The 16,316-nt window shown below is 37.3% G+C and overlaps 1 protein-coding gene across 3 annotated transcripts in view; it reads right to left on the reverse strand.

Annotated features, from left to right (window-relative positions):
• The window catches only part of SNRK (SNF related kinase), a 40,526-nt gene continuing 24,210 nt past the window's right edge, over nucleotides 1-16,316 (reverse strand). For all 3 annotated transcript variants that reach the window (XM_030446217.1, XM_030446219.1, XM_030446218.1), the window contains exons 4-7: nucleotides 10,992-11,133; nucleotides 8,271-8,483; nucleotides 7,049-7,183; nucleotides 1-3,903 (exon numbers count right to left, since the gene is read on the reverse strand). In XM_030446217.1, the coding sequence (XP_030302077.1) occupies nucleotides 2,685-3,903; nucleotides 7,049-7,183; nucleotides 8,271-8,483; nucleotides 10,992-11,133 (1,709 nt within the window). In that variant the 3' untranslated portion in view covers nucleotides 1-2,684. The remainder of the gene's footprint in view (nucleotides 3,904-7,048; nucleotides 7,184-8,270; nucleotides 8,484-10,991; nucleotides 11,134-16,316) is intronic.

A 16,316-nucleotide genomic window follows, 5' to 3' on the forward strand; every position in this document is an offset into this window, starting at 1 on the left:
GGTTATGCATCGATCAAGATATCACTTTTATTAACTGGATTTTCCATTTCTGTCGCACACCATGAATTTTATACAATGAAAAAGCCAAACACTGCTGAAAGCAATAAGGTCAGCTGATTTTTCTGTACCCTCTCAACACACACACGTGGATTCTTTCTTGGTGAGAAATTTCTATATTTCTGTTCATTATTTCTGCTTATTTATACTGCTACTCTTAAAATTGTGTCAAGATTGTCACATCTTAAATACAGATTAAGTTGCTAGAGGTACATTTTTTTTAATATATATATTTATATACACACATACAGAAAAATACAAGACTAATTGTTTGTCCACAATAGTTAATTTTTACACTACTGTAACTATATGCAACTTGTAAAGACACGTTAAGGGGTACAAGAAACTGTTTACTTGCTCTAAATAGTTTGGTCCAATATTATCTTAATGTAGTGGTTATTCTCGCCCTTCCTTTTTAAGTGACAACATAATACAACATACACCACATGCACAGTCATTCACCTAGCAACAAATGGGTAACAGACACCACTCAGACGAACATCTGTATGCCCAAAGGTTCAACCAACCACACACAACTATAAGGCTATAATACAACTATGCAGCATAAATGGTCAACACTGCTGTTCTAAAGTGAGCACCATATATACAGTTGTATATAAAAACATTGGAAACAAAATAACACCCGGGGTTAGATAAAAGGTGCCATTCCAAGGCTGTACATACATAATATCAGGAAAGAGTATTTACAATACTTGGAAAAAAGCTGCAACAAATAAGTTTATTGCCAATGCCCTTTATAAACTTGTCTCCTACTTGGATGTTACGCTCACCGTCTGTGAACCACACATCTCATTTCTGGCCCTTGGTAAGATCCCTGCTCAAAAATTTCAAGCAAATATGTTCTATGGCTTCACCCACACATCTGTTCTTGTAGCTTGTGATTTACAAATATCACACTGACTAAACTGCAAGTAGAGTTTAAAATGTAAAGCAGTAAAACACCTATCCTTTGCCTTGCTGAGGAAGCAGAATGTAACATCCCTGGCTAGGCCAGCCAGTAAGAATACCCCATGCAATTTAGACTCCCTTAGTAAAGTCTCTTACTAATTGGGAGCAGCTGGCATGAGCTGTAGAAATTGTGACCAAGCATAACACAGTTCTTTGGTGCTCTGCTCACTCTGTGGTGGACGTGAAATGCGTCGGATTTGACCGTTCTGCAAGTGTTAGAAGATGCTCAACAATGTAAACACTCTGCTCAGACATCCCGTGTCTGCCCAGGGCTCTGCTACATAACACCACCAGTTTCACTAGCATTGCTTAGAAGACCCAGTGCACAGCATGAAAAAATAAAACATTCTTGCCCTTCCCAAAACTAGGAATCTGCAATATATTTTATTCTAGATAATAAAATTCCATAAAGATAATTCATCTGGTCGAAAGTATCCTTTTGTACAAGAAATACTCTAAATCAAGACCTTGTCATGGCAATGGGAAACCCAACAGGAAGGCTAAGGAGCTGTCAAATAAATATTTTCCTATATGCTATTTTTAATTGACTTTATGAAAAAGCATGATTACTGAGGGAAAATAAGTGGTATACGTGTGGGAAACAGCAGTATTTGAAGTCTAAAAAAGGGTAATGAGAAAAATGTCAAAGACAATTTCAATTTGAATCCAATTACCAAAAGGTTTTCCATTCCTTGCTGCCTTTTGAAATCCCAGGGAAGGAAGAAGACAGAGGAGAAGGTTTACAAGGTAAAAACCTAAAACACTAAATGTCATGATACACTAATAATAAAAGTAAAATTCATACAAATACTTTATTTTCAGTTAGCATGTTAAAATTCAGAAGTAGACTTAATAATTTACCTTTGTTATATTAAAAAAGAAGATTGTCTGCTTGTAATATTAACATATTTCTATGGGAGAAAGCTGCCTTACAAAGCTATTTATCTTTTTTTTTCTTTTTTACTAATTTTTTTTATATAAAAAAACCAAAAACAAAACCAAACCTGCCTCTAGTAAAACAAGATCTTTTCAGTTTGATTTTTGAGCCACAACTTTATCCACATCATAGCTTAAGACAAATAGGTGTGGGTTTAAAATAATATTTCAAGATCACTAATTTTCAGTGCATCTTTGCTTTGTACAAGCCTTGGAACATCTGAAAGCTCTCTGAAGAGTTTTCAGCATCAAAACATTATTGCTTTGGTTCTGTTTCAGACACATAGAATTATGCCACATATCACATATTTTAGATATCACAGAAGGTCAGAACAAGAATTAACATTTCACAAGCAAACAGAGGCTTCTCTCTCTACTTTAAGTGCAGGACATGAAACTTTGAAGTGCTCCATTTACATTAGGATCCAGATATTAATTTTAATTTAATCCAGATCTTCCATAGTGAAATTATAAATGTAAAAATTACACAATAAAATATTTTGTTTTATTGAAAAAGAAAAACATATTGGCTAGCAGCATGCAAAAACCATGCATTGTCATACCATCAAGCAAACACAAAATTAAAATGTAATAAATAGCTGCTCAAAGCCCACTTAAAAATCTTAAGACAACAAAAGGGGGTCTGGTGACAAGGTGTTCACAGCTCTGAACAGGAAGAATGATGCTGTCAAGTAGATCGAGTTATTATAGTCAGATCATTGTCAAATGACATGACAACAACTGGCTTGACTGGAGGTACACAGCAGCCCCTCCTTTGGGTTCCGCTGAATATTCACAGATATCGTCTTTTCACAGAGAGGTAGTTGTAGCACATTGTTTTTCAAGTTCCTGTTCTTTATCTGTTCCAATTTGTTTGCCGTGTCTGACATTTGGTCAGAAAAAAATTTTAGGTTGCCCAGTGATGAAGCCTGGTTTGTGCTTCCGCTGGAGCTTATACACATTTTCCATGTTGATTTCTCCTGTATTTTTACACTGGAAAAAGACAGATTGTTTTGAGGATCAATAATGTATTTAGTGCTGCCGTGAATCTGTGACCCCAGGCAAAGGCTCATTAACTTCAGGCTTTCCACCAGGTCCCCTGCGCTCCTAGCCGAGAGCTGCATTGAGTTTCCAGATCCAGCGCATCTCCGAGTGGAACCTGAAGTGTTGTTGGTGCTACCGCTGGAGCTACTGGAGGGACTCCCCCCCCCTTTGTTGTTATCACTTGGGCTGGCTTTGTCTACCCCTCCATTTGCATTACTTGGTTTGCTCTGTCCACCCCCATCTCCTTGGCTGCCGGGTGGCCCCTCGCTGCTATCCCGTCTGTGCCAGGAGTAAGTGAAGCCACTGTCTTTGTCGAGGCGTCTCCTACTTTCTGAGTCGTCGTCGCTTGTTTCTGAGCTGCTGCAACTAGAGCCTCGTCCCTGGCTTTTCCTCCTGTGGTAGCGTTTATGCACTGTGCTTGGTGAAGCAATATTCATTTTTAATCTGCTGAGCTTTGGAGGTAAATTCTCATCCATGTCAAACTCATCATCTGACTCGCCCTCCTCGAAGATCTGATTGAGGACCGGCGCGCTCTTTCTAGAAGTAAGACGATTCGTAACCGAAGGCTTACGGCGCAGAACTACTTGAGTGGAAAGAGAAATAGGTTTTTTATCTTCTTCATCCTCCTCTTCATCTTCTTCTACTCTGAACAAGCACTTCCGGCCACTGGTAGTGGGTTTTAAGCTCACTGATGGGACTGCTGAAAGTGCAGGTCCGGCTAATTCAGGGATCTCTTCTTTCTTTGCTGAATCACCCACAGCCTTACTTCTGTGGCCATTGAGCACGTTCTCAGCTGTGCGTGCTGGTGACTGAGGAACAGTTCCATGGGAGAGAGGAGAAGCTGTAAGGTCATCCTCCAGGTCTTGGGGTACATCGATTTTTGTTGGCCACGATTGTCTACATAACAATAATAAAGAATAAAATAAGTTAGATCAGAACACACAAGAAAATTTAAGATCTGCACACGTGCAGCACAAGTACTGCCACACAAATGGGCTTGCCAGGTCACATGTTTGTAAATATTAGCACTGAGTAACTAAGGAAAAGGAAATGTTCTTGTAGAATGTGCATTCCCTTAGAAATATTGTTATAGGAAAGGCTCATCATATGTACAAAAACATTGTTTAGAAATTACAACAGTTACTGTCAAAATCTGAAGACTATACTGCTCACAGAAAATTAACTGATCAATAAAACACTTTAAGTAATTGTGTCTTGAAGAAAATAATCTGAAGTAGGTATAGAACCACCAGTGCATAGAAGATGAGAGCTTATTTGAGCACAACTCAAATAAGATAGTATTGCAAAGTACTACTTCTAGTCTGAAGCTTCTGTTATTTTTCCCCAGCGTTCCAAATATAAAAAAATAGGTTAGAATTAACATGAATGAGACTGAAAGCTGAGTCATAAGAAACATTCTCTCATTTTCAGTAAGTCTCATTCAGCCAAGCCCTGTTCTACAAAATCCCCTTTAATTTTGAACACACACAAATTGAGGTTATACTTTTCTTTGTCCTTAGCTGAGCAAGTGGAATAATACAGCTGCATGAATTCAAGACTCAAGCAGTTTAAGAATATGAAACTTCAATAAGCTGCAAATCAAAGTTTAAAATACAGGACTGTGCACTTGCATTAGCTCAGATCAAAATGAAAGTAACACTTGAGTGTAAATCAGTTTTACAGTTAGTATCTGATGTCTTATCTCCGGTATCTAATGATTTGTATTTCATTTAAAATCCTAATATAATGCACACAGAATAAATTAAGAACAAAGACTGTCAGTCCTTCTGTATTTTGAAAGCCCAATGCATAAGACTAACACCTACTACACCTATCATTGCATAATTCTTCAATTGCTTCACTCAGCGTAAGTCCCACATTTCTTCTGAAGATAAAGAAATTTTATGTAACCTCTCTAAGAGTTATCCTTTATTTTAAAAAGTTTGCCAATCATTTAACTCCACCTAACTGAAATATTCTATCATACCACATGAAAAAAGCTGTAGTGGAGACCTCTGTTCACATATCAATAACGTATTACAGGATATTCCCAACCAGATTTTGGGTGTGCCAAAAGAAAGGGGCACATGACTATGTTAGCCCGTTTTGGAAGCAAGATGCAGAAGGAAAGCAGAAGAGGAAGCAAAGAATGTGTCACACCAAGTGTGACCCCAGATATCTGCTTGGACAGCATGCATATGAAGATGGAAGGATCATACCAGTTTTCTGATCTCTGCTGTGTGAAGAGCAAGAAAGAAGGAAAGCTCAGACACCTCTTTGTTATTCTGAATGTGTCCTTTTAAAGTGTTTAAAGACAGTAGAAGCATTCGCACTAGGACTGCATTTGCACAAGGCTTCCTCTGCAATAGCTGGACAGGAAAGGATCCTACAGGGTGCAGTGTCTGTCTGCACAGGTAACAACTGACACCTGTCTTCACAACTGTATCTGTATGAGCTTTGAAGAAAAGCACTTTATTAATGCCAACATAAAATTCATCAAGCCAAACTGCAGAGTTTGTTTTGAAGTGTTTTGCTTTGCTTTGCAAACCAGCAACATAAAAATCCAAGAAGTGGAGCTTTGGCTGCTGTCCTCCTTGGTTTGACACTGGCATCCTCCCTTAGGTCCCAGCTGACTATAGAAACCCTGGGAACCATTGACCTAGTTCTCTCTTGATTTGTGCTATGCTGGGTATTTTAAACACAAACAACTGTCTGCGATTAACAAGTAGGACTTAAATAACTTGGAAATCTAACTACAGAAGTGGCAGAAAATGAAGATCATCAGCACTTCAAGAACTTAACATGCATTAAAGCCAGACTGGTTTGTTACAAAAAAACAACCAACCAACCAACCAACCAAAAAACCCACAACCCACAGAAAAAAAGCCACAAAAATCCCCAAACAGAAAACAAGCAAACAAAAAAAACCCCAAAACCACCATGAAGAGTTCTGTAACTGTCACAACAAAGGGTAAATACAGTATCCAACAGTACAGTAATTTCCAGGCAATAAACCTCCTCACTACAGTATGTTTATCTCTCCTAGCAGCCTGTGCTTATCTCCCCTCCCCCCAGCACTTATTCTCTATAGGCCTGAGGGGAGAGTGGAAAAGAAAAGAAGCACCAGGTTGCAAGTAAGTTAATTTTTAAATTATTATTAGAACTTTTGAAGTCTTAAAATCAAAGTAGTGTAACAACTTTGTTGTCTTTGCCATGAGGTCATTCTGCATAAACACCATCTGCATTGAGAACCATCATGGTGACAAGGAATAGCTGGGACCATTAAGGGCAAGAATTCCTGAGTTTATACTTGATCTCCTTGTTATTAAAATAAAATTCCCATTCATAAGGCAGGCTTCAACTACTTCATTCATTTTTACAAATTCATATAAAGGTTTAGGTTCAATTAACTTCTTTGTTCCAGTTCCTCACATAACTGGAGCAGCTCTTTTATTGAAAGAGTGACACCTATGCAGAGAAAAAAAGCAAAACCTTAGAATTTTCATTTAAAGGTAAACTCAAAGTTTTCTTCTAAAGTAATGTGTTCTATAACTGGTACTTAGTACTAGACACATTTGAATGTTTGGATTTCTTTAAAAAAAAAATAACATAAAACAAAGAGGATGATCCTTTAAGAGAGAAGGGCAGACGAGTTACCATTCTTTCATTTATAACTAATTCCCCATCAACATGTTTATGGATTATGCAACTGTTTTCATTACATACACAATATGTATGAGGAACTGAAGATAATGAACATGCCTTTTCCTAGCAGGTGGAATACTTAGTACTTCAGATACAGACTTCAAACTTATTAAGCATTCCCTGAAAATGGTAGGAATTGAAAGTATTACTGTTAACTGGTTTCTGAAGAGGTTTTGAAATATCCATGGAACTTTAAAGACATTTAAGATTTGCAGTGAGTAAGTATTTAACTGTTTAAAACAAAACAGAAAACAAACAGACAAATAGAACAAGTACTTGAGCAATTCAATAGTATTCTCATTAAGCCACCATATAAACCTAGATTCTAAATTCTCACCTGAACTGAGCTTTGATGTTGCTGGGGCTTGCAGATCTGGTCTGAATTTCCTTCTCTTGTTTTTCTCGTAGAATCCTTTCAGCGAGTAAGAAGTAAGTAGCAGTGATGTGATTGTATTTGTTGGTTTCCAGTGCCCTAAGGAAAGTACAAGAGATGAAATAAACCATACATTGATGCTTTTCTAAAAGCTGGACATGCATCTCACACGCCACACTGTACTTCTCATAGCAAAAAGAGTGCCTGAAAGCAGAACTGTGCGTTTTAGGTGGTTTGACAAGCATGTCTTGGTTTTATTAAAAATAAATAGCCAACCGGCCAACTACAGTTGCATGAGGGCATCTTCAGGATATCATAAAAAAAAATAAATAAGGAATTCTTCCTTTAATGAACATTCTTTAAATGATTAAATTGTATTTTATTAATGTTATGCACTGATGATGAGCTTTCCTACTGGCCCATACAACCACAAAGTACTAATATTTGCTTATCCAATAGCTGAAGGATAAGCCTTCATAATTTTTGGGATGTCACATTAAGGTTACAGTAAAATTAAGTTCATAACACAGTAAGCATCATTCAGGATGCCACTGTTTTGCAGCTAAAAGCTTAAGAAGTGAGCCTGCTGCTTCCCCCACCCACCCACCAAGGTAAGATCATAACTGTTTTTCCAGCTTAAGTGCAAACAAACATTAAAAAAAATAATTGTCCTTCAATTTTGGGACTACTTTGGAAATGTTGGGGTTTTGAGCTATTATAAGACACCATACACCTTTCTAGCAAGCACACTCAGTGACTATGACTATTTTGCATTATATAGATAACAGGAAAAATATTTTCAGGTAACAGTGATTCAGATATCCTGGAAATGTACTGAGGGAAAAATGCTAGAATTTATCAGCTCCAAACATGCATGAGATAAGAAGCACAAGGAAAAGCATTTACTTTTCAATTTGGATTTTAAAGACGTTGTTTGCTCAAGATAGGAAACTATTGCAGGAATCAAACACCATTCCAAGACATTTTTGTCAAATTTTTCCTACGGTTGGTTCTACCTAAGTACTTCTCATCCTAGGATATCCTGTCACAGAGTAAAACTGTAATATTTTGTTTGTTAACTGAATGACTTGATATTTAAACACTGAAGAATCCAGGTTCTTGTTACATTCTTTAACCCAAATGACAGATACACAAAGTACACTGCATATAAAAACTGACAACTTACTCCACTATTGTGTCTCGGTCTGCTATGTCACCAAGAACCATGCGTTGTATTATGCTGTTGTGTTCCTCCTCAGACAAATTTTTATATGACACAAGAGGAATATTGTACTTTGTTGCAGGAGATGGGTCAACTCCTTGGAGCCATGCGTGGTTTTCAATCTCTTCCAGAGATGCTCTTCGCTTCGGGTCTCTCTGCAACATCCGTGTAATTAGACTGTGAATAAAAAAATAAAACTAAACAAAATGCACTCACATGTTTAAAAAGCAGTCAGTGTAAAAACAACATTAGGAATAAATTTTCTGCTGTCAATCTACATAGATTTTTAGCTCTTTCTACAGTAAGCAATGTAATTTATTCTCATACATTCCAAACATTGCTTAACTGAAACAAATGAAAAACTATAAATTCTGCAAATGCTGCAGTTTCCATTTACAGTTTCCATTTACTATGCTTAGATACTTAACCTGATTTTTCTGGTTTGTTTGTTTTTAATAGGTCTTACAGGGCAACTGTCACAGATGGCCCACAGGATGGTCTCTAAAGTAACAGAAATATAATTTTCTGTTATTACTGTTGTCAACAAGAATATCGAATGGCAAGATAAGTAGAAATATTTTATGCTAAAATAGCTATCTGACATTTGATTCTTCAGTAACCTTGAAGGAAAAGTGATCTGTCCTGTCCATAGAGAGAAAAACCCAAAACAGAGTACTGTCTGGGATGATGAAGTCACAAACCTACTAATGGGTTGATACTAGTGCTTAGAAGTGCTGGGAAGGATGTGTATCAATTCCCCAAATAAACAGAGAAAGATTACTAGATTAGCAGAGCACATCTTTATTCACTTATTATACATGAAGAATTCTTGGGGGAAGTATTTTTGGTTTTGCACAACAAAAGGAACATGGATATAGTTCTGGTGCCAAGGTTTCAATGAAATTTATTGCTCCAACGTGTGGAATTACAGTTCTGCAGTTCTCACACAATGCTTGTTGTTGTGCTAACTATACTACAACCTGGCAACTTCAAACTGCAAGGCCACACAAATCATAAAGGAAATAATTTTTAAAAAATTTTCTTTTCTGTATGAGATGATCCATAGAATTAAAAACTGAGGTTAATTCAGACTTCTTAAAACTCTACAGTAAAAAAAAAAAAAAGTAACACATACACTTTGTAGCTGTGTTCTCTGCCTTTACCAGAAGAAAAGGCAAGGTGAGACATGGAAGGCTTGACTTTCTTTCCTTCTGTTAATAATGTACTATTATAATATTAATAGAAAGGAACAAAATATGTGCATCCTTTGACTTTTTTAAAACCACACAGAAGTACCACAAGTGCCTCCTGCTTTAAGCTTGCTTATGCATCCCAGACTGCCAAGAATACTTTCACTCCAAACAGGAAATTTAAATATTCCCATAATCTTTTCCCTAAGAATACCTCACCTGTAGAGGACTTGGGTAACTGACCACATCCTGTTGATGCATCACCTAGAGAAAGCAGATCTACTGGGACCTTTAAGCAAATTAGCCTTAGTCAATATAATTAGCAAAGGGCTGCAGAAACAGCCTCAGCACAGCACACAGCATCTCAAAGAGACTCACTTGTTGGAATTCACTAGTAAGAGCTCTCTTTTAAACCTCTTCTGTGTGTAAAGCTCTTCAAGCTGTTGAGAGCACTTTTCCATCTTACTGGAAATGCTGGACACTCATGACGAGACAGGAAAACCAGCCATGGCATCATGCTGGGCATTGGATTCCTGGACCACACAGATGATATGTGAGGGAGGAACAGTTTGCATGACTGCAGCTGTAACAGATCCCCTTCTGTGTCAACCAACAGAATCCTAGATTCTGCTCTAGTACTGACTAGACCAAATGTGTTTTTCAAAAATTATAAAGGGACCCAAGCTTTTATATTGAAAAAGAAGGTAATACTATTTTGCAGATTCAATAATGCTGCTAAAAATTGTAAAACAGTTTAAGTGATGGAACTGGGATCTATATTAAAAAGACTGAAGTGGTCATTACCTGTAAGGGAAATATGGTAAATACTGGGACGTATCACAAGAATAAAAAAGCTGCAGTGAACACTGCAGAAAAACAACACACCACAATGAGTCATGATTCCCATGTGGCACATGGTATCTGCAGACAGAATATTTTTCTCCCTCGATTGCCTAGAATGTTGATTTGGAATTGCAATTTCAGGAGATGAGCAAAAATTGCTGTGATATTTGGGTTTTGACAACTTGTATTTTGAACAGAAATATATAGGAATTGCTCCATTCTGAATCTCTGCCACAAAATATTCTCAACAACACCTTGCAATTTGTCCAGCAAGAGTGTTGGCCAAAGCCAGTCAGTAGTGAGCAGCTTCTCCAATCATTTGTAAAATACATGACAACTGAGGCACATAGAAGAAAGATTCACTGTCTAAAATCAAAATGAAGTTTCATACACGTGGGAAAAACCTATTGGCAAAAAATATCATGGGATTAACCCTAGTAAGAAGAGACACAAAGAATTAAAAAAATGAAATACTGTTGCCCAAGAAACTACTCAAGCAATGTGGAGAAATACTAAGAGCTAAACAAAAGCAGTAGGCATATCTTAACAGGCAAGGAATATTCCACACACGGATAATATGGCATTGGGGAACTTCCAAAGGTAAGGAGAACCCGCTCTAGTAAGGTTTCCAAGTTCTGTAGCATCTACTTACTCTTTACATTCTTTAGACACATGAGGTGGCACTGTGTATTTGCAGTCCATTATCATAGTTAGAGTTTCACTGTCATTTGCTTCTTGAAATGGTGGTTGTCCACAAACCAGCATGAAGAGGATGACCCCCAAACTCCATATATCTGTAAATATATAGTACATATTAAAACAATTGTGAGGAAGCAGTCAATTGCCATCAAAACAGTGAAGTATTCTCGAGATGCATACTGGGGTTACTAGTGCATTCTTGATTATCAGTGTTACTTATGGAATCTGCAATTCCACTAAAGCACAAAATACAATAATTTCATTATTTGACAGTTTTTCTAGAGCTTTCAAAGGGAAAAACGTATCATATTTCATGACTTCAAGGATGCATAACAGTTTGACATGCATAACAACTTTGACAGCAAAGCCTTAAATAAAGGTGAAGATAATCTGGTCAACTCAGAAGACAAGAATTCATTACCCTTTTCTTCACAGGTAGACACAGGTTATTGAGGAGACTTTTATTCAAAGCATGTTCCTTTTTAAAGGACTAGTATAAACTGTTCTCAGGATTGTTTACATATTACTCTATGAAGTAAGAAATTACAAAAAAGACTTCTTTTAATGAGACTGAACTAAACATGTATACCCTTCAGTACTATTGCTTTAAAAATTCTTTACTATTGCTATTGGTAAGTAATAAATTTAATAATTTACATAAATCTTACATTAGTTGTCTTATGAAGTCTGGTTTTGTTTTGTTGTTTTTTAAAATATATATACATTCAACAACAATTAACAGTGATCCCTACTGCACTCTAAGATTCTTCTTGTTTCTTTTACTTCCTTCTAATTTCTGTTTATATAAAATAAAAATCATAAAACCTGCCTTGATTCCCAACTAAATAACATACCAAAAGATGAAAAAGAAGCACTTCTGGGCATGAAGCCCCTTAGTTTCTGCTTAAAGTAAAAGCTAATACTTAGTTCAATACTAATACTTTGTGCCTGGAATGAAGTTTCTCAGATCTCACTGCATTCAATACAAGGAGTTTATTTCTTATTGACAGATAGATCATGATGCACAAAATAAATAACTCCACGATGTACTTAGAGAAAAGCACATGCTCTTAAACTTCCACAACAACTGCACACTCAGGAAATTTCAATGACAATTTTGGGTCTTACACCCTAGCATTTCACATATCTATAGCCAGTAAAACCAAGCAGACAGCTATAATGAAAGAAGTGACCAGGCAGACACATCCTGAGAGAAGAGAGGAGCTGGCAGTGGTCTAGGAAGCCAAGCACTCCAGCTCTGTCCTGCAAGTCCTTGGCAAAGGGGGAAGCACAGTAAATGACCTGCCCAGCTGCGTCTTCCTTTCTGTACCCTGCTCAAAGCACTTGACATGCATTTAACGCTGAGGGATGGCTATAGTTTTGCTTAATAATGTAAATCACACACATTCATCCCTAGAACAATTACTCATTCTGCTAGTTTCAACCCATTCTTCATATGGTTTAGCTGACAGAGGAAGAAAAACACTACATGGTAATTTCCTTTAGAGCTCTAATTTGCAGTAAGTGTATGCTATTAACTCAGACAATTATTTGATTTCTGTTATGCTTACTAGGGCCTAAATCCTGTAGGTACTGAGCATTTTGAGGCTGGTACATGATAACATTTATACCTGCAAATTCAACATGACTATTCACATATTCAGGATTCAGTAATTGATTTAATGCTTCGATAGCCTGATGCCATAAAGAAGATCAATGTTTTTAAATACAGGATATTAAAAAGCCTCACAAAACATAAAAGTAGTTTCACCTAAGAGGTATACCTTTAATTTTGTAAAATTGCTTAAGTCTTTTCTCCCCCTACTTAGCTTGAAGGTGGCCAAATAATTTTGTTGCAGTACCTATCTCCCACCACACAACAGATCACAAGAACTGAACACACAACAGATCACAAGCCCATAAAAGATGTCAGCTGATGTGTTCCTATGAGCAGTCATGATTCAGATATCGATGCCCATCCCAGATTTTTAACTTTGCTTAAGAGTATTTTGTCATATGATCTACTCTAGTATTCTGTTCAATGCTCCCCCAACAACAAAATAGAATGCTTCATGGTTCCTTTCAGCATGAAGCATTTTAGAAGAGGACACATAGTATTCATCATTAATGACAAATTACATTTGCTATAATACAGCAATATACATTGGCTAAATTTAAACCAAGAGGAAACTACTGGGGAGAGGAGCAATTTAATTAAACCGTAAGTTAAAAATAAGGCTGAAGAAGTTTAAACAGAAGGAAAATCCAAATATTCTAAGATAACAAGCTTAAAACAGTAAGAGACTCCTGTGCTAGGGAAGCAAGAACTACACTTATTTCATTCTTACACACTGCAGACAAGGCTTACTGTTACATGTTTCTGGCAAATGTGTATGTTGTGAGCCTGCCAGCATAGCAGACACTTATTCTGATGTGGCCAAGAAATAACAGTGGACAGAAGCAATTACATGGCTTTTAATCTCACCATATTTTTATATTTGCTGCTTAAGATCAACTTCATTGCACCTGCAGTCCATGGCTACTCAGATGACTCGGCTCAGTGTCAAGGACACAGCTGAACAGCCTTAGAAGAATTAAAACTATACTAAAAATAGGAAGAAAGAAAACTGTGTGCCTAAGTAAGTCTGATCTACATATGAAGACTGAAAACAGAAAAATCACCAAAGACTTGAGAGCAGAAGACAACTTAGTATCATGTCACATGACAGGTATCATCTTGGGATAATATTCACAAACTCTCCAGTATCATACTATAGCAAGCCTCTCCTCATTTATGGAAGAAGAGCCAAGTGTTTGGATGTCTTTACAGACATACAGTGTATTAAGAGGAACACATCTGAGAGTCCTATCTAGGCCTTCAATATGCAGACTCACAAACCAAGGGGTTGCTCCCTAGACTATTCTGTGTCATGCTTTAGCTAAACCAAATCACTTGTTTGCAACTCCACATGCAACTCAAACAAACCAACCTGACAAATGATGCAACATCTTTAATAAGGCTCTCTTTCTGGTAAACTTGAAGGTAAAGGCACAGTGAGAAATGTACATGTTGCTATGCAACATCTAAGAAAAAGAAAATACTCAGTTTTTGTGCCTAAACAGAAAGTGACATAACTTCCTTAGTGTGTCTTCCAGTACCTTTTGTTCTACATACAAGTGACTGGATCATCATTACCAATCTTGGGTTACAGTTATTTGCAGAAGTTTTGGGTGCTTTTACTTCTTTGACTGGAAAAAGCAGTACAGTGGCAAAGCTCAGTCCTATGTTCTCAAATCCAGCTTTTAAGGCAATAGTCTATGGGTGTTTGTATTACTGAAGCAAACAAAAAAAGCAAGCAAAAAAAAAAATCAATCAATCAAACAAACAACAAAAAGCCCCAAACCAATCACAAAAATGTTAAGCACTTAAAATTGTGAATCGCTATAATTAAGAGGGATGTTGCCAGCAGGTCAAGGAAGGTGACTCCCTGCCTCTGTTCAGCACTGGTGAGGCCACACCTGGAGTACTTTGTCCAGTGCTGGGCTCCCCAGTACAAGAGAGATGGGCCTACTGGATTGTCCAGTGAAGGGCCACAAAGATTAAAACACTGGAACATCTCTCCCATAAGGAAAAGCTGAGAGCTGGGACTGTTCAGTCTAAAGACAAGGATTGCGGGGGGGAGGAAACTTACCAATGCATATAAATAACTGAAGGGAGTGAAGAGAGGGAACAGGCCCTTTGCATTGGATCAGTGGTAATGGGCACAAACTGAAACAGAGGAGGTTCCCTCTGAGCAGAGGAAAGCTTTTTCACTGTGAGGGTGACCAAGCACTGCCACAGGCTGTGGAGTGTCCATCCTTGGATAGACTTTAAAGTTGTCTGGACACAGTCCTGGGCAAATGACTCTAGGTGTTCCTGCTTGACCAGAGGGATTACACTAGATTACCTTTCAGAGGTTGCTCACCAGAGTACACAGCACCAACAGGAAAACTATACTTCCTTTTGTCTATCAGAAGCAGATCACTGTAGGTGTTTGAGAAAATAAAAGCATAACACAGCACACTAAGAACTAAAATAAGGTTGACAGTCTGAACACACAACTTGAACACAAACACAGTGTAAAGGATGGTAAGTGTGAAGGGATTGGTAAAAAAAACTGACAGAAAACAGGAAACATTAAAAAAAATTTCAAAGTAACTTCATTTGAAATATACAAACTCTACAAGAACAATGAAAAAATTTAACTAGTAAGTGCGTTATTCACCAATATTTCAAACTACCATAATTAATTAGACAGCATCTTTGTGCAATCCTAAACAAAACAAGAACAGTAACAACAGTAACTTGCCCTTCTCCACCTACCACAGGATTTCACAACAGCATTTCTTCTAAGACACACAATCACAGAATGGTTGTGGTTGGAAGGGACCTTAAGAGATCACCTAGTTACAACTCCCCTGCCATGGGTAGGTACACATTGCACCACAGCCCCATCCAACCTGGCCTTGAACACTTCCAGGGAGGGGGCATCCATAACCTCCCTGGGCAACCTGTGCCAGTATCTCACACCCTCACACTAAAGAATTTCTTCCTAATGTCTAACCTTAACCGACCCTCTTCCAGTTTAAAGCCATTACCCCCTGTCCTATCACTACATGCCCTTGTGAAAAGTTAATGCTGGATGAAATAAAAAACCCAGGATTTTCACTGGCACATATCTCTGCAATTAAGTTTCCAGAAAACAGAAATCCCTGCAGGTTTTGCATTACAGAGTTCTTATTCTGCATGTTTTGAAGACACTTAGAGCTTCACATAGGTAAAAGCAGCAAAAAGGGGAAATCACCTTGTCTTTGCAAAAATGATCCATAAACTTTTATGTCTAAAGTTTTATTTGTAAATATATCTTCTAAACTTACCCAGGTGACCTACAGTCTAAAAAAGCATGTAAGCTTAACTATGCTGGGTCGCTTGCCTTTAATGTAACTTAAAGTCCAAGTTTTAGAATCTTAAATCATCAAAGCAGATGTTCCAAAATAATGGGTTAAAAGTCACATACAATTTTGAAAGATTTAAAAGATCAACAGTTAAATTACTATATGGCACATATGTAGCAAATGCTAATATTTGTACCCAAATTATTAGTTTTAAGCCATTCTTTACATGAAAAAAAATTCAGTCTTGTATCTGTAACTTCCACTTTACTCGAGATCCCTAGCTACATATTTTTCGGTCAAATTCAGAAACTATACTGAAAAAAAGGTTGAAAGAAACAAAAAT

Source organism: Calypte anna, chromosome 2, assembly GCF_003957555.1.
Source record: "Calypte anna isolate BGI_N300 chromosome 2, bCalAnn1_v1.p, whole genome shotgun sequence".
Taxonomy (NCBI): Eukaryota; Metazoa; Chordata; class Aves; order Apodiformes; family Trochilidae; genus Calypte; species Calypte anna.